The sequence below is a fragment of the Suncus etruscus genome, chromosome 3 (assembly GCF_024139225.1).
Source record: "Suncus etruscus isolate mSunEtr1 chromosome 3, mSunEtr1.pri.cur, whole genome shotgun sequence".
In the NCBI taxonomy this organism is placed as follows: domain Eukaryota; kingdom Metazoa; phylum Chordata; class Mammalia; order Eulipotyphla; family Soricidae; genus Suncus; species Suncus etruscus.
This window is the reverse complement of record NC_064850.1, coordinates 122644710-122668264: the sequence shown is the minus strand read 5'-3', so window position 1 is coordinate 122668264 and position 23555 is coordinate 122644710. Positions and strand designations below refer to the sequence as shown.

The 23555-nt window shown below is 35.9% G+C and overlaps 1 protein-coding gene across 1 annotated transcript; it reads right to left on the bottom strand.

Moving 5' to 3' along the window:
• Positions 1 to 5300: 5300 nt before the first annotated feature.
• Positions 5301 to 15858, bottom strand: LOC126004446 (39S ribosomal protein L14, mitochondrial-like). The gene is given in 3 exon segments (XM_049770875.1): positions 5301 to 5443; positions 5446 to 5781; positions 15795 to 15858. Coding segments are annotated over 3 exon segments (543 nt in total).
• Positions 15859 to 23555: the final 7697 nt, after the last annotated feature.

Below are 23555 nucleotides of genomic sequence, written 5' to 3'. Positions count from 1 at the left end.
GATCCCATACTGATTCCACGCATGTCAAATCCCATACTGAACTTGAGATATCGATCTTTTTTCAAATACTATAACAAATTTGGTTAGCAATATTCACATGCTTTAGAGAAACATGTTTGCAACAGACCGTGAGAAAAAAGGATTCAGACAATAGAATTCTTTAACTGTATAGTGATTAATGGGAATAAATGTAGTCAAAAACTGGTTGTGAAGATGTTCTATGAAGGCAGATTAGAGACAGTACAACCGTGTAAATGCAAGATTCTCTTGCAGAGCAAAATGCAATTTCTCAAATAAGGAAGTTGAGATAGAAAATATTTTCATCTATCAAAGTATTTTAAAATGTTATTCTTTTTTTTATAATTTTTTTATTTTGAATTATGAGAACAAAAGATGCAAAGAAAGAGGATAAGGTAAAGTTACAGTGGAAGGACAATCACCCATAACATAATTATCAGAAGAAGTCCCCTTGCTGATATCTTAACTTTGAACTTTCACCAAAGAAAGTTAAGATAAATAAAACAGAATCCATGTGCAATTACTTTGTCCCTCAAGTCCCCAGATTGTAGCACATTATAATATTTCTTAACAGCACACAAGGCAATCTAAAGCCATCAAACTTACGTAACTCCTTAAACATTAGAGGCATAGTATTTTTTACATTTCCATGTACATGCATATTAGCTTAAGTTAACCTCAAATTTTAAGTGGGTGCGTTTTAAGGATTAGAGTCAAAGGAGCACAGTAAAAACGGTGTTAGAGTGGCAATTGTTGTTTGCATAGGCCCACCAAAATATGAGAGGCATGGAAAGGAATAACCTTGGCCTAAATACAAAGAGATCCTATCCCTGAAGTTTCCTGGCATAAGACCAGCTCTAGGCCTCAGGAAAGTTATCGTTCGATCCAAGACATTGTCTGTAGTGCCAACACACTTTTCACACAGTCTCTGTTTTGGTCTCATGTTTCTGTATTAAAGATTCTGGAATCTGCATGTCCTACATTGAAGTCATGATGTGGAGTGCCTTCTCGTTTCACCTCACCATGAAAGGGCAATGCAGGAAGCCCTTTCCTGTAAGCAGGTTGTTGTTGTTAAGTCTTCTCAGTGTTAAGGGAAGTCTCTTTTGAGCAGGACGATGTCTGAGCAGTGGTAGGGTCTTCCGTGGTAGAGGATTGCTTCCAGGTGATGTTATAGACAAACCTCACAATTAAGGGGCAATACAGCAAGCCCTGTCCAGTAAGCAGGTCTTTGTTCTTGTTGTCTTCTCAGTGTTAAGGGGTGTTTCTTTTGAGTAGATGTCAGAGCAGCTGTAGGGTCTTTCCTGGTACAGGAATGCCACCAGGTGATATTATATACAACCTTGGATGTTTTGTAAATGTCTTCTGTAGATCAAGGGGTGAATGGAGAATGCCCATTCTTCTGAGGCCTGTGCCAGGTCTTTATGTCAATGTTCAGGGTGTAAGGTCTCATTGCACTACAAGATTTGTGTGTTCCCATTTTTATTAGATAAGAACTTATTGGTATGTATAGTATTTTTCCATGTTAGTGTGCCTACGCAAACAAGATATGAAGCCACGTGGTGCTATCAGATATATGGGGGCATAAGAACATTTCCAACAAGACCCATGACTTGGTTCAAACATAAGTATTAAACTGAGGGATTCTTTCACACCAAATTCCATATTGAGCAGTTCACAAAGAGAAGATAAAAAACATGGGGGGGGATCATCACTGTATAAGAAAGTATTTAGCAAAAGTTATAGCCGTCAAAGAAAACACCCATAAAATGTTGAAAAGATATGTGTCCTTTTTATGCCTTTTAAAATAGTTGGGTGGGTGTTAACTCTAGGGCACCACTTTGGTCTGTGACTTAGGACTCAACAGTACTTAAGTTAGAAAGGGTATAAAAGGAGTAATGATGATAGAAGTTAAAGAAGTTAAAGAGAAATGAACTTATGAAGGGGTATGCAAAAGGGCAGAGTACAAAATGGACATTCTGCATACATAAAAACATAATTCAATGATAGTGAGTACTATTAAAGTTTCTTGTGAGAGTACTATTAATGTTTCTTGTGCTATCGCCCCCGCGCGATTTTGAAAATGTAGACTGGACAGAGATTACCAGTGCCAGCCAAACCTCCTCCTGCTAGACTCCCGGCTCCCAGGAAGGAGAGATCCTTCAAGAAGCTGGGAGACCAGAAGCTCAGAGCCCCACCCAGACCCTCCCTAAGGAGCCGCATGGATAGTGGGGGAAGGCTTAGGGTACCTTCAAGCTCCACCAAGGGACCCAACTCACCGGCTTGCCCAGGCGTGTGGCCCGGGGAAGCCCTGGAGATCTGTCAAATCCCATACTGAACTTGAGATATCGATCTTTTTTCAAATACTATAACAAATTTGGTTAGCAATATTCACATGCTTTAGAGAAACATGTTTGCAACAGACCGTGAGAAAAGAGGATTCAGACAATAGAATTCTTTAACTGTATAGTGATTAATGGGAATAAATGTAGTCAAAAACTGGTTGTGAAGATGTTCTATGAAGGCAGATTAGAGACAGTACAACCGTGTAAATGCAAGATTCTCTTGCAGAGCAAAATGCAATTTCTCAAATAAGGAAGTTGAGATAGAAAATATTTTCATCTATCAAAGTATTTTAAAATGTTATTCTTGAAGGGGAAAGTGTAATTTTACATGTAAAAGAAGTATATTTATTAACAAAAATTTACTCAGGACTATAGGCAGGTAGAGGGAAGAAAAGTGACTGATTAGAGAAATAAAGGAGTTATCTAGAGAGCTAAAGGACCTTATGTCCTTTTGACTCTATTGTCCTTTGATGTCTTGTTCCATCTCAACCAACTGCTATGTCAGTGTGGTCCTGAGGAACTATGGAGATATATAACTTGGTATGATCAAAGATCACAAGTTAGAAAAAAGACAGAAGGGCCTGGTGGTGGCGCTAGAGGTAAGGTGCCTGCCTTGCCTGCGCTAGCCATGGATGGACCGTGGTTCGATCCCCCGGTGTCCCATATGGTCCCCCAAGCCAGGAGCGACTTCTGAGCGCATAGCCAGGAGTAACCCCTGAGCGTCACCGGGTGTGGCCCAAAACCAAAACAAAACAAACAAAAAAAAAAAAAAAGAAAAAAGACAGAACAAACCAGAAAATCTTCTCAGCCCTAGAGAGTTGTTCTATGGAAGATATATCTTAAATTATGATGATCCAGCAAAATTCAACGAAGTTGGGATTTAGGAAAATAGTGTTAGTTCTGTCCAGCAATATATGAAAGTGAGCATTTGATACATGAAGTAATCATCAGACTACAAAAATAATCATAGTAGGTGACTATGCAAATATTGCAACAATTAGATATTTATAATCCAAAAACATCAGTGCTTCTAAAAGTCAAAGCTCAATGAATCTAACTAGCTAATAAGGAAAATAATGCTAGAAAAACAGAATTCAATTTACCCAAATGATTTTATCCAAAGAAAAATATGTGGACATTAAATGCTATGTTTACATTCATAGTTTTGGTCATTTTTTTGTACCATGCCTGACAGTGTTCAAAGATTACTCTTGGCTCTGTGCTCAGAAATCACTCCTGATGGCTACGGGGTGACCATATATGGTGCTGGAGATTGAGTCTAAGTCTGTTGCGTACAAGGTAAGTACCCTACCTTCTGAACTATTATTTTTAGTTATTGATAACTTTTTATTATTAATTATTTTTATTTTGACCAAAGTGGATTACAAATCATATACAGTAGTAATTTAGGTACATAGTGACATTGAATCAGGGGCATTCCCACCACCAATGTTGTCCTCTCTCCACATAACTTTTATAATAAATTAAAGCCAATACCTTTTGAAAATTCTATAATGTATGCCCATAATTAGTTAAGTTTTACATAATAATTTATACTAATATGGATTATTCAATTGCCAGAATCACCTTTCTGCTATTTACACCACAAGAATTCGTCCCAGATCGTCGAATTTAAACATATGTTACTGTTGTTGGATCATCTATAGATGTTATGAATATTTCACCCTGTGAACTGCTAAAAGGTTCATAACTCTATCTAATTTTGAGTTTTATCATCAACAGACACTTTGTAGATGTTTTCTTGTTAAGAGGAGGCTTTATATTACATGCTATAAAATCACAGTTCAAAATTACCTGAGTAAATTTATTTTCTTTAACAAGTGCTTTATAAATATTCATTTAAAAGTCATGTTTATAAATTGAAATGGTACTTTGTAAATGTCCAATTACAATCATTTGACAAGTATAAATACACTTTGTGGCAAACAATACCCTGATTTATGCAGATCCCATTAGAAATGACTGTGAACTATAATTATCCTAGTGGACTATAATTTTGCCTGCCCAGTCATTCATAGAGTTTAATACACTCAACTGAATCTAAATTTCTGAAGCTGTTTCTTACAGTGGCAATGATGTATGTATCACCACCCTTTCTAATAATGTTTATGCTTGAATAAATAATCAGACAGAACCTCATTCATGTCATTTTCTTCAACTCAATGGATCCAAAAAAAGTAATTTATTTTGTCTTAGTTAGTACAAAGATATTTTTGATCTATTTAGTGTGTTACTATTCAGATATATAGGTCATTCATTAGGTAAACACTTTGGCATTTAAAATATTTTCTAAATAAAGTAAATTATCTCTATTATAGAATATATATTAATGCATATACATGTAACATGCAATACATGTTAATACATAACATTTTTCTCTAATACATAATATAGATATTAACTTCACCAAAGGGTATAGATACATGAAAATTTGTAGTTAACATGTTCGTGAATTTTGAATAAAAATTATGTTTACTTAAATTCATTATGCAGCACCTTGGCAGATAAAATCAAGTTTAGGATTTGACATGCCTTAGTAACAATAAACAGTTATGCTTGATTCAATTTGATCTAGCTAATTAAGTATTTTCATGACACCAAAACAACCAGGAGGACTGGTGAATCTCCTGTTTTAGCACCTTTCAAAAATACAATTCAAATAGTGCATATGATCCCCAACAGTCTCAGTGTTTTGGAGATTTTATTAATCTACAAGCATCCATGCAATACAGTCATATTTAATGCCATAATATTCTATGCATATATTGTAGTATGTCAATTCCCATCTTTTCAACCCTGTTGTAAGAGTGAACCTATAGTTGTTATTTTGAAACATTGCTATTATCATATTTTATTTATTGATTTTTTTTTTTTTACCAGCCCTGCAAAGGCGAAAGCAGGCAACTCTCAGGACTCTGCTCACACAAACTTCTGCGCAATTGCCAACACCTTAGAAAATTCGCCTTTCTGCTGGCAAAGGCTGGTGGGGATGGGTGTCTTAATGCGGGTTCCCATGGGGTCCTCGTTGTCTTCGATGAGGACCACATTGTTAGAATCAAACAAGGGCCAGGCATGCGGATCCCCATGATGAGCGCCTTTTTCTTCTGTCCCTTGATGACCAGTAGGATACGATCACCCACTTTGCCTAATCTGCTCTTGTTAGATACGTGGATGCAGCGTGGAGGGCGGTGGTATGGGATGTTCCCCAGGGCACTGTTGTCCACCACTCGAACCCGTGTCATCTTCTGAATGCCACTAGGGCTCCCATTGGTGCTTAAAGAGCATAGGTTGAGGGCTCTGCTGACATGGGTGCAAAGGCTCTGGAGTCCAGTAAAGCAAGCTATGGGGTCCTGAGGTGGCAGATCTTGTCGCAGGCCGAGCCAGGTCCGCTTCCCCCTCCCTTGTTGATTTATTTTATAAGTGAAAAATTATCCCAATTGAGAAAGTTATGGCATAAACAAGATATGGAGAACAATATTAGAGAAAGAAACATAATATTGAAGCCAAAAGACAAAGTTGAAGGATCAGGTTTAACCAATGTCAAGATTTAATATACATAAATATATAATGCAATATATATTAATGTATAATTAATAATCTTGGTATATCTTAATAATTCATTATATAATATTCAAACATATTATTGTATATAGTTATAGATTGCATGTAGAATTAATAATCATATAATATTTGTACATTAGTATTATAAATTTATTATTAATAATAATATATATGAGTATATATTTACATATAGTTTGTAAATATAGTTTGTATAGTTATGTATAAATATATTAAATGAATTAATTATATATAATTAATATATATTAGTAAATATATAAATATCTTAATAAATATCCAAGGTGAAAGAATAGACAAACATTTCGGTGGAACAAAATAAACAATCCAGAAATAGATTTTACAAATAAGTAAAATGATCTTTGATAAAAGTACAAAAGCAAAAAAATTATTACAGTGTCTTTATGTGGTTACTCTTATAAAAATTAAAATGATAAATACAGACAGAGTTACACACCTCACAGAAATAAATGTATTAAATGTCATGAAAGAGAAAGGTATGAAATGCCTACAAGTCAGTTCTCCTGCAGAAAACTTTTGTACTTCTCCAAGGAGAAAATCTAGATGACTTTGAGTAAAATGATGGCTTATTAGATAAAACACACTCAACTTATGATCCAGGAAAGAAATAATTGATAAGCCTGGCTTCATTAAAATTAAAAAATGCTGCCCTGTGAAAGGCAACATCAAACAAATGAGAAGATAAGCCACAGGCTGGGAGAAAATATTTGCAAAGGATACAACTGATAATCGGCTGCTGTTCAAAATATACAAAGGTCTGGTAAGACTAAACAAGAAGAAAACAAACACCCAATTAAACAATGAACCAAACACCTTATTAGATTACAGTCAGCACACAAAGGAAAAGCATTCTGTACCTCCTGACACTCTCTCTGAAGTAAATAATTAAACAAGAACCAGATAACTTGACAAGAAGAAATAAAAAAACAAACGAATACCAAAAAAGATGTTTAATAACATCTATAACATGTATAAATGGGGCAGACTTAGATTGTGTATCTCAGTTTCAAAGTCTACCTTAAAACACCTTAGAGTATGAGATTTGACTGGGTAAGGAGGTAACTGCATAAGGAATTTAGTGGGTAGGTAGCAAAAGATGGGTCATTATAGGAAGATTCAGAGAATAAAACTTGATTTTAAGTAGATGTTCTTCTGTTCTGCCTTCTCCACATACAAAGAGATTGATATCTTCCTCACATCAAGAGGGAGGTGTACAAAGATGTACTCATAGAGAATGTTTTTAATTTGAACATTTAAATACCATATTTTTTACTCTCCAAGATGCACGTGACCATAATATGCACATAGTTTTAATGTACACTCAGGTTTCAGCTCCAGGCGGCATTCACTCTATAAGAAATAACTATCTTTTAGGGAAAAAGTGTGTCTTATGGTACAAAAATAAGTACATATTTTATTTATACAAATGACAGCCTTCACCCAGCAATCAGACATGATCTTTCAGAAAATGATACATTTGGGGGGTGGGATATTTTTGTTACACTATATCAACAAACCAGATAAAACTGGTTTTATCTGAGCAGAAACTGAGCAAATCTATTCTTCACAGCATATCAGGGTATCCCAAATGCATATCTTTGTTAGATGCTACTCTAAACCCTTTAGAGTAATCAAGAATGGGATCACTTGGATGGCACTAAATGCTGCAGAAAATATGGAGGCACAGAAATTCTCTTTTTTGATGGGAAAACAAAATTATAAAGTCACTTTTAAACAGTGTAAAAGCATAGGCCCCCTGGGCTGACCACTTAGTCCAGGGGACTGAAATCCCCCCACACCACAGTGGTCTTCAGGGCCACGCCTGGTAAATCAGGCCCGGGGGGAGGGTGGGGGAAACAAATTCCTCCCCTATGCATACTGGACCCCATTCAGTTCTTTTCTTCCTAGTATTCATTTTCAAAAGCACATTTGCGCCCACACAATATATATACTTCTTAACAACTCCCAAAAGTGTTCTTAATTCTCGACTTTTCTAGGAAAAAAAATGGAATTCCCTAGATTTGGAGGATAATATTCAAATAGGTCCCTAAAATCAGTGTATATGTAGACTTGACTTCCTATACAGTGGTCCTCTCTGACTGCCAAGCCTAATCCATAAACAATTGATCTATACAATGTATATAGCCCCATATATATATATATATATATATATATATATATATATATATCTCCACACCAGAGCCCCTTCTACTCCCTCATCTACTCCCTCATCTCCCAATCCGGATTCGTTATCTTCCCTTTAATTAACCCTCTTTACCCTTAGTTCTTTAATTTGTTAGGCACCAAGACTGACCTCTTGCCCCAACAGATTCTGCCCTTTCGCACACCCCTACAAAGCTCATTATTACTCCTTAACTCTCTCACCCCCAACCATCAGTACCCCACATTTACCCTTTTTACTACACTGTTCTAGTCACAGACCAAAGTTGTGCATTGGATTTAATAACCCAAAACTATTTCAAAAGACATAAAATGGACACATATGTCTTTTGAATATTTATGTGTATTTTCTTCAACAGCTATAACTCTAAATATTCTTTTACCATTACGATTCTACCCACTTTTTATCTTGTCTTCGCTTTGTGAGCTGTTCAATAAGGAATTTTGGTGGAAGAGTCCCTCAGTTTAATGCTTATGATTGAACCATGTCATGGGGATTGTTGGATTTGTTCTTATGGCCCCCATATGTGCCGATAACGCCACGTGGCATTGTTCCTTGTTTGCATAGGCACATTAAAATGGGAAAATACTATACATACAAATAAGTTCTTATCTAATAGAGATTGGAACACACAAATCTTGTAGTGCAATGGGACCTTACACCCTGAACATTGATATAATGACCTGGCACAGGCCTCAGAAGAATGGGCATCCTCCATTCACCCCTGAACCAGGGAAGCTATCTGCGAAACATCCAAGGTCTTTTATAACAACACCTGGAAGCAATCCTCTACCAGGGAAGACCCTATCATGGCTCTGACATCGACCTGCTCAAAAGAGACTTCCTTTAGCACTAAGAAGACTTGAAAACAAAAACGACCTGCTTACAGGACAGGGTTCTCTGCATTGCCCTTTAATTGTGAGGTGAAATGAGAGGATGCTCTGTACCATCCTGACTGCAATATAGGGTATGCAGATTCCAGGATCTTTAATACAGAAACATGATACCAACAATAGAGACTGTGTGAAAAATAAAAAGTGTATTGGTACTAGAGACAATGACCTGGATTGGACAAACTAGTTTGTCTGGAGCCTAGAGTTGGACCTATGCCAGAAAACTTCAGGGGTAGGGTCTCCTTGTATTTAGGCCAAGGCTTTTCCTTTCCATGTCCCTCATATTTTGGTGGGCCTATGCAAACAATAATTGCCACTCTAACACCGTTTTTACTGTACTCCTTAGACTCTAATCCTTAAGAAAAACAACCCACTTACACTTTTGAGGTTAACTTAAACTAATATGCATGTGTATGGAAATGTAAAAAAGTACTTTGCCTTCAATGTTTAAGGAGTTACATAAGTTTTATGGCTTTAGATTGCTTTGTGTGCTGCTAAGAAATACTATGTACTACAATCTGGGGGCTTGAGGGACAAAGTAATTGTACATGAGTTCTGTTTTATTTTTCTTAATGTTCTTCGGCTGAAAGTTCAAAGTTAAGATATTAGCAATGGGACTACTGAGAATTCTACTTATGGGTGATTGTCCTTCCACTGTAACTTTACCTGTCCTCTTTCTTTGTATCTTTGTTCTCATATTTTAAAATAAAAAATTAATAAAAAAAATCAAAGCAAAAAAAAAACAGTGTGAAAGGCCAAAGAGATAGGGCAGTCAGTTAGACAGAGGCTGGTATGCAGAAAACCAGGGTCCAATCACTGGCATTGCATATGTTCCATTGAGCCCTACCAGGAATGATCATGGATATAGAGCCAGTAGTAAAATCTGATTAAGCACAGCCTGGTATATATCCTGTATCCTCAAAAAAAAAAAAAAAACAGAGGATGTTTTTTGTTTTGTTTTGTTTTTCTTTGCTTTGCTTTATTAAAAGCAAGCTATTTTTACCTTTCTTATCATTTTCTTACCATTTACCCAAGAATTGAATGCTACTGTCCACTCCCAAGGGGGACACAGATGTTTACTGCAGCATTAATAATACCTGTTAAAATTTGGAAGCAGACAAACATCCTTAAGTGGATGACCAGACATGAGCCCAGAAATGAGCTATGGGGCTATGCAAGACAAGGAGGAACTTTCTCATATATATATATATATATATATATATATATATATATATATATATATATATATATACTAGCCAGTGAAGAAAGCAGATCTGAAAAAGAGACTACATATTGTATGGTTGCAATCCACTGGAATTCTGGGGGAAAGTTCAACTATAGAGACAATAAAGAGATGACATGGTAGGGGACTGGAAGATGGCACAATTGGTGAGGTGCTTACCTTGCATGCATGCATCCAACCTGGGTTCCAGCATCTCATATGGTTTCTGAGGCCCCAAGGATCAAACCCTGAGACTGACAGGCACTTCTCAAAACTGAGAGAGAGAGAGAGAGAGAGAGAGAGAGAGAGAGAGAGACAGAGAGAGACAGAGAGAGAGACAGAGAGAGAGACAAGAGAGAGAGAGAGAGAGAGAGAGAGAGAGAGAGAGAGAGAGAGAGGTGCAATAGATTGGGGGAGGAATCAAGATTTAAAAGCAGAAGTCATTTGTTGTATTGATTATTGATTATTGCAGCTTCACCCAAAGATGATCCAAGGTTACTCCTGTTCTGCATTCGGCGATACTGGAGGTGCTGAGAGACTTATGCTACAAGGGACTAAACCAAAGTCATCTGTGTGCAAGGCAATTGCCCTATCCACTGAAAATGAGGCTCCAACCAAGGGTTTGCATACCAGTGAAGACAGGCTATCCCATCTCTGCAATTACTCTGATGAATATATTGGCTTCACACATGCAGATAATAGAGTCTAGAAGTACTAGTGCTGGGAAGTGGCACTGGTAGTGGATTGGAGTTGAAATAGATATTTTAAAGACAATTATAATAAACTTGTAAATCAGCATTTTTGGCTGGAGTAATAGTACTCTAGATAGGACACTTGCCTCACACTTGGACATGGGTTCAATTCCAGGCATCCCAGACAGTCCCCTGCCACCCAGACAACCAGGAATGATATATGAGAACAGAGCCAGGAAGTAACCCCTGAGCACCACTGGGTGTAGCCAATAAATAAATAAATAAATAAATAAATAAAATGTAATTCAGTTTTTTTTAATATAGTTTAAAAGAAATCTTATGGATTAAAATCATATCAAGCTCTAACCAATTAATTACTATGCATTTAATTCAAAATCCTGTTGAATCCCCCACTCATCAGTGAACATTGAGCAAATCTGACCAAATAATCCTCCCCCCCAACAAACAGCAAACTCATATTTTAGAAAGAGGGAGTCCAGAGTCACTCTGGTCACTGGGGCTCTGTCATCTCAATGTCTCCCCCCACCCCCATGCACTTGGTCCTTTTGGTTTTTTCCTCTGTTCTCTGACCTTGTGCCACTTTTTCTGTCTGTCACCATCAATGTAGGGTGAATAGCTATCTCTTATTACATAGCTATCTCTTATTAAAATGTGGTTTAAAATAACCAGTTGATTGAAATAAATTCCCTCAATTCCCTTCAACCATCCCTTCCCACACTGGAGTTCCCCAAACTCACACCTTCATTGCCTAGGTCTCCCTCAATCTCATTTATTTGCAGTTCTCCCCTGTCTTATCAGTTTATCTCTAGAAGGTGCTGGGATGTTTGCTGTCTGCAAAGAGTTTAGGATTATGGCAGATTTGTGCTAAGCAAGAAAATGATAAGACAAGACATGACATTTTATAACGCTACTTGTGTATTGACTATATTGATATCCTTTCTTGTGCTTCCCTCACCCCTAATTTCTGTACTGCTCTGCTTTGTTTGAAATGTTTTGTTATTATTGCCATGGTTATAGTTGCCTTGTTTAGTAAAATATGTTATTTGTAGCTGTCTTTAAATGGATCCATGACATTATTATAGAGAAATTGCTTGAGCTGAATGTTTAACTAGTCTACCTGTCTTTTTTGAAAAAAAAAATAAACAAACAAAAACAAAACCTAGAGATCTTTGAAATGGATGAAAGCAAATGTTTTGAGAAAGCAATAACTAAATAATTGTTGAGAGTTGGGATTATAAAGTATTAAGTAGTGAATAAAAATGATTTTCTTTTCACTTTCTAGAGAATGACTAGCCAATTAGGGATTGCCGTTAATTTAAGTTGGCTATCATTAATATTTATTTAACTATTTGCCTGATTTGTCTATTTTTCTCTCAAAATAATGCCTTTAGCTTCTTTGGGTACATATTGATGTTGATCTAAATTTATTTCTAAATTGTTGACCTAAATTTATTGATTAAAAAGCACAAATTGATATGCTTTGCATTTTTAATTCTCTCTTAAATTAGTTTTTTAAAATCTGTTTGGTTTATTTTTTTTTTCTTCACTGCCTTTTCTTCAAGGGTGTTATGATTACTTTGCATCACAAACAAGTTGGTTGTGGTACTCACACACCTGGCTTTGGTAGATCAGATGTCAGATTCTGTTATGATCATGGATATTGTACGAAGAACTGTGAGTACCACATTCAGCATTTGAAGTGGCACCTGGAAGGAATTCCTGGCCTCATAGATGCAAGGTGGCATTTTAGTTGTTAAGACATTCCTGTTCCTGGTGTCATTGAATGTTTAGATTTATATATCAATAATATTTTACTACTATATTTTTCGATAGGCCAATAAAAGTTACAAAGGAATAGAGGATGATTACTAAGTGTATATCAATACATATAAGACTAAAGACAAATATCAACTCATTTGATCCACCCCTAATAAAACAAAAAGTATTAAGTTCTTTTTCTTTTTTATAATTATTTATTTTATGGAACTGGAAACCATTTTCACTTCTCTTGTATGTGGGGATTGGCCTAATAGAATTGAATCCCAAATCACGGTGTGAGCACAAGGTTGGGTTTTTGTTTGTTTGTTTGTTTTCCCTTTTTTTTTTTTTTTTTGGCTTTTGGTTTTTGGGTAACACCCTGCAGTGCTCAGGAGTTCCTCAAGCTCTATGCTCAGAAAAGGCTCCTGGACCATATGGGATGCCAGGATTTAAATCACCTTCCTCTGCATGCAAGACAAATGCCCTACCTCCGTGCTATCTCTCTGGCCCCGTATTAAGCTCTTAATTTCCTGCTGTCTTACATTCTGAGACAATTTTGAACTTACATTATATTTCTTTAAAAGACAGTTGAGATTACATATTTTCCATATAAAGATCATAATTTATATCTGCTTTATTGCATATGTTATTCCTTGTACTCACCTTTGAGTGTCATGCAATTCACAAGACACACTCATGTAATATTACAGTTAAGGGTTTTGTTTTTGTTTTGGTTTTTTTGGTTTTTGGGTCACACCTGGCAGCGCTCAGGGGTTACTCCTGGCTCTACACTCAGAAATCGCTCCTGGCAGGCACAGGGAATGTTATTAAGCTCTTTAATCAATTTGGATTTGAACATGGTGTTAGATGGAGGTCTGAGTTTGCTTTTTTGCAATGGGCTGACCAATTGCTTCAACACCACCTGTTGAAGAGGCTTTCCTTGCTTCATTTTGCATTTCTTGCATCTTTATCAAAGATTAATTGATTATATATCTAGGGCACATTCTCTGAATACTCAAGTCTATTCCACTTATCTGCAGGTCTTTATTTAAGTACTGTTTTAATGACTATAGCTTTGTAAAACAATTTAAAATTTGGGAAAGTGATGTTTCCCACACTCCTTTTCCACAGGGTTGCTCTACCTATTCATGGATGTCTATTGTTTCAAATGAATTTCAGAAGTGTTTGATACACTTCTTTGAAGAATGTCATGGGTATCCTTAGAGGGATTACAATAAATCTGTACAATGCTTTGGAGAGTATTGGCATTTTAATGATGTTAATCCTGCCAATCTATGAACAGGCTATGTGTCTCCATTTTCTTGTATTCTATTTTATTTCTTGAAGCAGGATTTTGTAGTTTTCTTTGTATAGGTCCTTCACATCTTTAGTTAAGTTGACTCCAAGATATTTGAGTTTGTGTGACACTAATATGAAATTTTTAATGTCCATTTCTTTAAACAGTACATTCTTAAAAGAAGGAAAAGTTTATTCTTCTGGATAAAATTTTATGTGTATGCTCATCAAGGCTTTTCCTCTTCTGTTATTGGCAAAATGTATTATTCCTTTTTTTTTAGCTTTGTGTATGAATCAGATCCTCACAAGTCAGTTTATATGAGCAAATTTTGAGGGTCTACATGTGCAAATCAAAGATTTCTTGTGGACCAGAAAAAGTTTAATAAATCAGAATAGTTTCACTATTCTATGGGATTTAAAAAAATAAAAGTCATTATTGAATAATACCCAGAAACAGATTCAAAAATAATCCAGAGATAATAAAGATGAGGGCTGGAAGGACCGGGCTGTGATATCAAACTTACCACAAAGGGTGGTGAATTCATTTAGAGAAATAACTACACTAACAACTATATCATGACAAAGGTAGTGAGTGAAATAGTTTGTCTTGAAGACAGGCAGGGGGTAAGGGAGAAGGGATATAGAGGGGCATTGTTGGTAGGAAGGTTGCACTATTGAAAGGAGGTGTTCTTTTTTTTGGGGGGCACAGTCAGTGATGCTCAGGGGATATTCCTTGCTATGTGCTCAGAAATTGCTCCTGGCTTGGGGGATAATATGGGATGCTGGGAGACCGAATCTTGCTCCATCCTAAATTAGCATCATGCAAAGCATTTGCCCTACCACTTGCATCACTGCTCTGGCTTTATGGTGTTCTTTTTTAATAACTAAAATCCAACTGCAAACATGTTTGTAACATGGTACTTAAATAAAGATATTAATTTAATTTTTTTTTTTTTTTGGGTTTTTGGGCCACACCCGGTGACGCTCAGGGGTTACTCCTGGCTATATGCGCTCAGAAGTCGCTCCTGGCTTGGGGGACCATATGGGACGCCGGGGGATCGAACCGCGGTCCGTCTCCTAGGCTAGCGCAGGTAAGGCAGGCACCTTACCTCCAGCGCCACCGCCCGGCCCCATTAATTTAATTTTTTAATGAAGTACATCTGTTAAAGAGAATTAACATAGTGGATGTCAGGTCTGAACATAGAGTAGCATATTTCAAATTTCACAATTCATGTAGCATCTCAATTGTTATAAGGTCACACAAGGATATTTGTATTACAAGAGTTGTTTTTCACTTTCTAGCTAGTAAATGCCAAGATGAATATGATAGTGTGATCAGTGACCATACTAGGCATGTTTTGAAAGCACAATTAAGTTCACAGACCATTCATGGATCTTAGGATAAAAAATAATCCCATTACAAAACCACTGTTAACATACATAAAATATTAGAGCTATCTTTTGCTTTCTTAGATATTTTGCTTCACATTTTTTTATTCTAAAGATTTAAACATCTATTACCATCTTCACTTTTTTATTTTAACCTGGATTTAAAATAACGAGAGATTGTCTTTATCCATTCATGAATGGATGGATGATCACTTGGTCCTGACATATTCTACATTCAAATAATTCTATTGGCATGTAAATATTGATTTAGAAACATATTTTGCTACTGTTTTTCTTCTGTATATTTAAAATTTTCTAGCATATTCTATATTTTCTAGAATACCCTATATCATCACTGGATACCCTCTGTGATATTGTTCCCAACTGACTGATCCAAGGTATAGGACAGAACGCCAAAGAGGGGCATTCCTCACAATTAATTATTCCTAGTTGGAATTGACCTTTGGCTCTACCTCCTCCCTCACAGAGACCTCTAGTTATAAAACCAAACAATATTGCCTTGCTCGAGGGCACTCCTGCTCCCTTGTTCACGCAGAGTTTATCTCCAATGCCTCACCAAACCCATGTCCTTTTAACTTTCAGAACCCACCCCCCAAGGCTTGGAATTTGTCTATTATTTGCCCTTCTTCTCGTGCTGATTATTCCTGAACATTTAATGTCCTAAGTGGATGACAGTCAGAGATCTCAGTCCATGAGGCAGTGAGCTCCCTGACCCCTTGCTTTTATCTTTTATGCCTGTCTTGTTCTTTTAATTTCATGGCACCTCTGATTCAGACCCATTTACCCGGGGTGGGGGGGGCAGACTGGACTCTGACACATCACTTGTGCCATTTTCTGGCATTTTTAATCAGATGAGTGATTTCAAAAAATTTTCTGATGAAAATTAAACCAGATTTACCAGCCTATAATAACTAAGTTGACAATACAGCTTTACATGAGCAAACAACACACTTCATAACAAGAAAAGTTTATGTCGATGAAAAACTTTTCAAAACATAAACATGTGCTTAAAGAATGAATTCTTAGAACCATAATTGCCACTCTTTATTATTGTTAAAGTTACAGGAAATCTTCAGGACTAAACTTCCTGTTATACCTACCATAATGTGTGCCATACAGTGTATGCTCAATACATATTGACTCAGTAGAACTCAGAAAAAAAAAACATGATTGTGGCAGGATTTATACCACAACAGGTATGGAGGTTGCCTTTATACATGGCTGACCAGGCTCAATCCCTGACATTGTATAAGATCCCCTGAATCACCAGGAATGATTCTGGAGTGCAGATTCAGGAATAACCTTGAGCACCATAAGATGCAGCCACCAAAAATCAAGGAAAAAAAAGATAAAAAGAAAATCCGTTATTATCATAAGCTCTAGCAAAGCACTATATTCTTTTCAAATCATTCAACATTGATTTATTCAAACAGGCTGGGAAATATTTAAAAGCCTTCCATATGCCTGATTTTGAACAATAAGGGAAATAAGTCAATGATGAGATCTATTTACAGAGGGTGTGAATAGACATGGGAATCCTCTAAAGATGGCACAGTCCCATCAGCAGTTGACTGGACCAGTTCATGTAGATAATGGCAGCCACAAAGAAGAATGGAAAACAGTAATGGCTTAGATAGGAAGAGATGGTCAACTACCTGCATCAGAAATGAGTGATGGTAAGGCAAAGGGACCTTAGTAAGTGACAATATGAATCTCTAATGAAAAAAACTCAAGCAGAAAGGCTTTAGCATCATTAAAATAGAAATATTCCCAAAGCATTGTACAGAATTGATACAATTTCTCTAAGGATAAACATGAAATTCTTCAAATAACTGGATTGAATACTCCTAAAATTCACTTGGAATAACACCCACAAATAGCTAAAGCAATGCTTAGAAAAAAGAAGATGGAAGCATCTCTTTCCCCCAATTTTAAATTGCATTGCAAAGCAATAGTCATTAAAACAAAATGGTATTGTAATAAAGACATACTCTCAGATCAATGTAATAGGCTTGAGTATTCAGAGAATGTTCCCAGGACATACAATCAATTAATCTTTGTTAAAGGGGCAAGAAATGCAAAAGAGGAGCAAGGAAAGACTTCTCAACAAGTAGTGTTGGATCAACTGGTCGGCCACATGCAAAAGTGAACTTGGACCTCCATCTAATACCATGCACAAAGGTCAAACCCAAATGAATTAAAAGCCTTGATATCAAACCTGGAAACATAAGGTATATAGACTATATAGATAAAGCACTCCATGACATTGCGACTAAAGGCAGCCATCTTCAAGTAGGAGTCACCACTGTCCAAACAAGTGGAAACAGAGATAAACAAATGGGTCTACATTAAACTGAGAAGCTTAGGAACCTCAAAGAAAATAGTATCAAGGATACAAAGGCAACACACTGAATAGGAGAAACTATTCACCCAATACCTACCTGATAAGGGGCTAATATCTAAAATATACAAGTTACTGAGAGAACTTAACAATAAAAAACTATATAACCCCATCAACAAATGGGGAGAAGAAATGAACAGAAACTCTCTCAACAAAGAAATACAGCTGTCCAAATGGCATGTGAAAAAAATGCCCTACATCACTAACCATCAGGGAGATGTAAATCAAAACATCAATGAAGTACCATCTCAAGCCACAGAGACTGGCACATATCACAAAGAACAAGAACAAGACGTGCTAATGGGGATGTGAAGAAAAAGACAAGAACAAGAACAAGACGTGATAATGGGGATGTGAAGAAAAACTCTCATTCACTGCTGGTAGGAATGCAATCTAGTCCAAACTTCCTGGAAAACAATAGAACGATTCCTCAAAAAACTGGAAATTGAGCTCCTGTATGATCCAGCTATGATCAACTTTTAGGGATATGCTCTAGGAACATAAAAACACAATATAAATACGCTCTCTGCATATCTATGTTCATTGAAGCTCTGTTTACAATAGCCAGAATCTGAAAACAACCTAGATGTCTGCAAACAGATGAATGACGCAAGAAACTGTGGTACATATGCACAATGGAATACTATGCAACTGTCAAGATAAATGACATCATAGAATTTTCCTATACATGGAAACTGTTATGTTGAGTGTGAATTAGAGGGAGATAGATAGGCACAGAATAATGTCAGTCATCTGTGGGTCTTAAGAAAAATAAAAGGTAGTTTGATAATAATACCCAGAGATAATAGAGATAAGGACCAGCTCATGATATGAAGCTTACCACAAAGATTGGTACACTTAGAGAAATAACAACACAAACAACTAACAGGACAATGATAGTGAGTGATAGAATAGATAGTGAGTGATAATAGAAGTAGAATTCCTGCCTCAAGGACAGGCAGGGGGTGGTGTGGGGTTAAGGTGGTGAATAAAATCTGATGCAAAAATTACATTTCATTTGGTATTCACATCTACTCTATGTATCTGATTTTGCCTATTTTTTCTCCTTTTGGGGGGTGGTGACACCCTGTGGTCTTAGGATTTTCTACTAGCTCTGAACTCAGGTATCACTCCTGTTAGGGTGAGAGAACTGAATGGGATGCTTGAGATCAAACCCAGCTCTGTCACATGAAAGGTGAGTGCCTCACCTGCTATACATTCTCTCTATGGCCCCTTACATCTCCTCTACCTTTGGGGGTCTCTCATATTGGTGAAATTGAAGTAGTCAGAATATGGTGTCTCTGGTGCAAGTTTTGTACCATATTAACCATTTCTACAATAATGAAGCTGGTTTCTCTATAGAAATTGCACATAACCTTTGTTCTTACTCTTACAGTCGTGAGAAAAGTGGAAACTTGTTCTGCAGCATATTTGCTTCCACCTTCTTCCTCATTTTTGAGATCCTGAGTGATTAATTCAAGTTGAGTCATGATCAATAAAGAATCATTGACAAGATTTTAATCTGCATCTTCATGTAAATTAGTTTATCGTGTGGGGACCAGGAGTTGGTTTCCAGTGTTATATTTAATTGAGTCTGTTGAAAGATTTTTTGATTGCAAATCATAGTAGAAAATGAGAAGTGTATCTCTCTATAGCATATTGGCCACCAATATATTTATATATGTAACACTAGATTGATTCTACCATATTCCTGCAACATAGCAAATGGACCCGTGGTTGTTTCTGAAAAGAATAGTTAGCAAACATCACTAATCAACCATGAAAAGACAGTTTGCTTGAACTAATTTATCCATCATGGCATACTGTCTGGTAATTAGGATGCAAGAAATTAGACCCTTCTGATAACTTTTGTAAAAACCCATCTTGAAATAAAAACAAAAAAAGCTTCCTATGAACTCAAATGAATTTTTAAATAGGCATCTTGATGTTTCTCTGGAACAAAGAGAACTATTGCTGACAGATTCCACATCTGTGAGGGGTGAATCTTGAAGTTCAGGGAACAGTTTTTCTCACTGTTAAGAAGAATGGAATATTACAAACCTGCTGACTTTTCTCTCCTGGTGCCATACTCTGGAGCCTCAGGCACTGGAACTGCCCACTAACTAACCACCATTGTTTCTGTCAAGGGCTAACTCTCCATGTTTCTGGCAAAATATTCACATTTCCTGAAACCTTTCCCCTGATTAAAGTTATGTAGGTTTTACTAGTGCTAGTCTTTCTAGTTCTGAAGAAAATGCAAGCCAAGTTAAGATATAAGATATTATCACAAATGAGAATCAGAAAGGTCATCTGAATTAAAGATGGCTTCAGAGATGCTGTCACACTGAGGAAAAAAATATTAAATAAAAATATTAGGGAACCAAGAATTTGGTAGAAGTTTGAGAAAAGATCTACTGTCATCTGAACCAAAAAGGAAAAGATTGCAGAAATGGTTGAAGGAGACCCTTGACTGAGTCAAAGGTGGTCAAGGTCCTTTCTAATTGGTCTTATCTAGCACATCAGAGATTGACATGAAAAATTCCTTGTGAGCACTGCAGGAAAGAGAATAGAATATAGAACAAATATTATGTTTCTAGAGATGCATTCATTTGTAAAAGTCTAGATCAAGGTTCAACAGAAGGTGGTAAAAAAGATAGAAAAATCTGAACAGTGGACCATTGAGCCACAGAGGACTGTAGGAAAAGAAGAGAATTGTACAAGGGAAGAGAGAGGTGGATTGTTTCAGCATTCCTGTAATTTAGCTTAATGAGCTTATTTTCAGACTGTCCTTGTGGTCAAAGTCAGAAGTATTCAAAAAGAGAATTGCCAGGTGTGAACTCCAGAAGGAGGAAAAGAAAGAGGTGAATCAAGGCAGGGGCTCTTTTGAGGGATCCCTAAGATGTGTGTAATGAGAGAAAAACATTTGGTTGCTGTGTGGAAAAGCAAGAGATGAGAGGAAGATACATAAATTTACATGGATAATTATAAAAGTATAAAACTAAGTTTCTATTTGAGGTAAAATAAAGTTAATCCAGTCTTAAAAATTAAATGCATGTTTTCATGAACCAATGAAGACGAAGAGTAACTGAAATTATTAGTTAATCAAGCTTGTTTGGACATTAACTTATTATGCTATCATAAATAAAAGTAATGAATAAGAGTAATTTCTCCCCCTAGAAACACAAGTAATTCCCCCAAACATTTTTCCTCATGATACTTAGATGAAAAAAATTTAAAATGCAAAGAATGAAATACATCTCTCTTATCCTTTTAATGCTTGGAGATTATTTTTATATTTTGGTTCAAGAAACATTTATTTGAATCTTATAGAGATATAAACAAAAGTAAATCAAAAAATAAATTCATGTAATCATTTCCTCTGTATTGCTTTATAAAGGGATAAAAGTCCCAATAATTTTATATTATTCCATCATATGCCAGATAATTTATATGAAGGTATCTTAGCATTAAAATTTAAGTAATAGAATTCAACTTTTCTGATCACTCAGTGCAGGTTAACATATATTAGGATTTTTACATGGCTTATATGATATTTTATATTGTTGAAAACATTGTGAGCTACAAAGTCCTTCATAGTTTAAATAACTTATGCTCTTAGAAGCAGAATTTCTAATTTAATTATATAAAAATATAAATGGATCTTGCTACTACCAAATGTCCCCCAACAACAGACCTTGTATAAATTTGCACTCAGCATACAAAACACTACTAGATGATTCGCTGTTTTCAATAAAAGCCGATTACCAACTTCTTTAAATATGCTTTCTATTTGTAATAAAACATTTCACTAGTTTAAATTTAATATTACATATTTAACAAGAAAAAGGTCTACAGTGTGACTGCCATTTGTGTTTTCTCCTTGAAAGGCATATATTTTAAATACTATGCACTACTAGCTATTATAATCTTATAATTCCCTCAATAAGCTCCTTCTCTGTGGATCAGACCAATTCATATAAATATATAAAACTTAGAGAGAGAGGCAAGGTTGGGGAGCTGGGAGGGGAAAATTAAGGTGAAGTGAGCATTGCAGGGCCTGTGCTGAGAGTGTCTGAAAATGAAATGAGTTTGAGTTTGAGGATCAGTAGACGGGAAAGAAAAAGTTCTGTTCAAAGGAATGAAGATTTTAATAAATAGAGAATAGACATGAAAGAGAGACACGGGAGAGAGAGAGAGAGAGAGAGAGAGAGAGAGAGAGAGAGAGAGAGAGAGAGAGAGAGAGAAAGAGAGAGAGAAAGAGAGAGAGAGAGCTTAATGGGCTGAGAACATACAGAGCATGCAGGAGACCAGGGCTAAATCCCAAGTACCATATGATCCCCTGAGAACTACCAGATATGGCCCAATAAATAATGCAAATAAAGAAATAAGAAAAAGACAGGATAATATCAAATTCTTTTATAGGCTATGACGTTCATGTTTGTATTCTGAAAGCATGCTTCTCATTGAGCTTTAACACTTTTCTCACAATGAGTAAATTGTTTTGACTCTACAACAGAGTCACAGTAATGATGGTGGTTTTTTACAATCAGGTACGGTGTAAACCATACAAAGGTTCCAGAGTGCCAGTTAAATATAAGATATAAAATTATATAAAATATTCTATATATTCTAATATTACATATTCTAATTCATTTATCATAAATTAGACTTGAGTTACGTGTCTGTATGCATAATATAATGGAGCACATGTGTCATGTGGTCTTTGGATAATTCTGGGTATTAATTCTTGCCAGTTGAGGTCATACAATAGAAAAAATATTTTTCAATTATCTATAAGCTTATTCTTAAAACCCACCTGGATTTTATATAGACATATACATTTATACTCATATATATTTGATTATGGGCTCAGAGATCACACTCCTGTCCATGCACAGGGCAAGTTGGGTTGGCCATGTACAAATTAAATGCCCTTAGTTATTGTACCATGTCCCTAGTTCACTGTATAAATAATATTTTAACTTTTATTGATAATCATTTATTAAAATTCTTGTGATAGCTGAACAAATGCTGTCTATTTTTTTCCTACAAGCTCTAGATAATAATCCCCAAGTAAAAAAAATAAAACTCTTCCTCCCCAGATGGTTCTTTCAGTCATGTAAGTGTAATCCAAATGTTAAAATTGGCTATTCACATTATTCTTTATGATATGTATTTGTCCTGAATCTGATCTCTGGGCATCTATTTCTAATAGAAACTCTGCTTAGATGTAATTTTTTCTTGCTTTTAGGTTCTCCTTTATTTGAAACTATTCTCTGTAGTAAAGAAATGTATATATCTATATTTTTTTATTTCTTCCCCACTGACTAACTTCATTGTCACTATCACATTTGAAGCAAATTAAATTCATTAATGAGGACCCTTCTGAATAGATGATATGAACTCTGATTCCTGATGATATAGTTATTCTATATTAAAGATTGTTTAGAACACTTTTAACATATTATAGTTGAAATAACTTGATTATAATAATGCTAATATTTTTTATTTTGATGTACAATATCATGGGATCTTCACCACGACCAAAGTGCTTAAGACTTCCCTTCCTTTCCTTTGGTCACTTCTAGTCTTCCTCTTCCACACCCTACACAACCCTTTCTCTCACCTTTCTGCTTGGCAGCATGAGCTGTGTTGCCAAAGTCCAAGGATCTATTTTTATCAAATGCTATCTATTCCCTTTT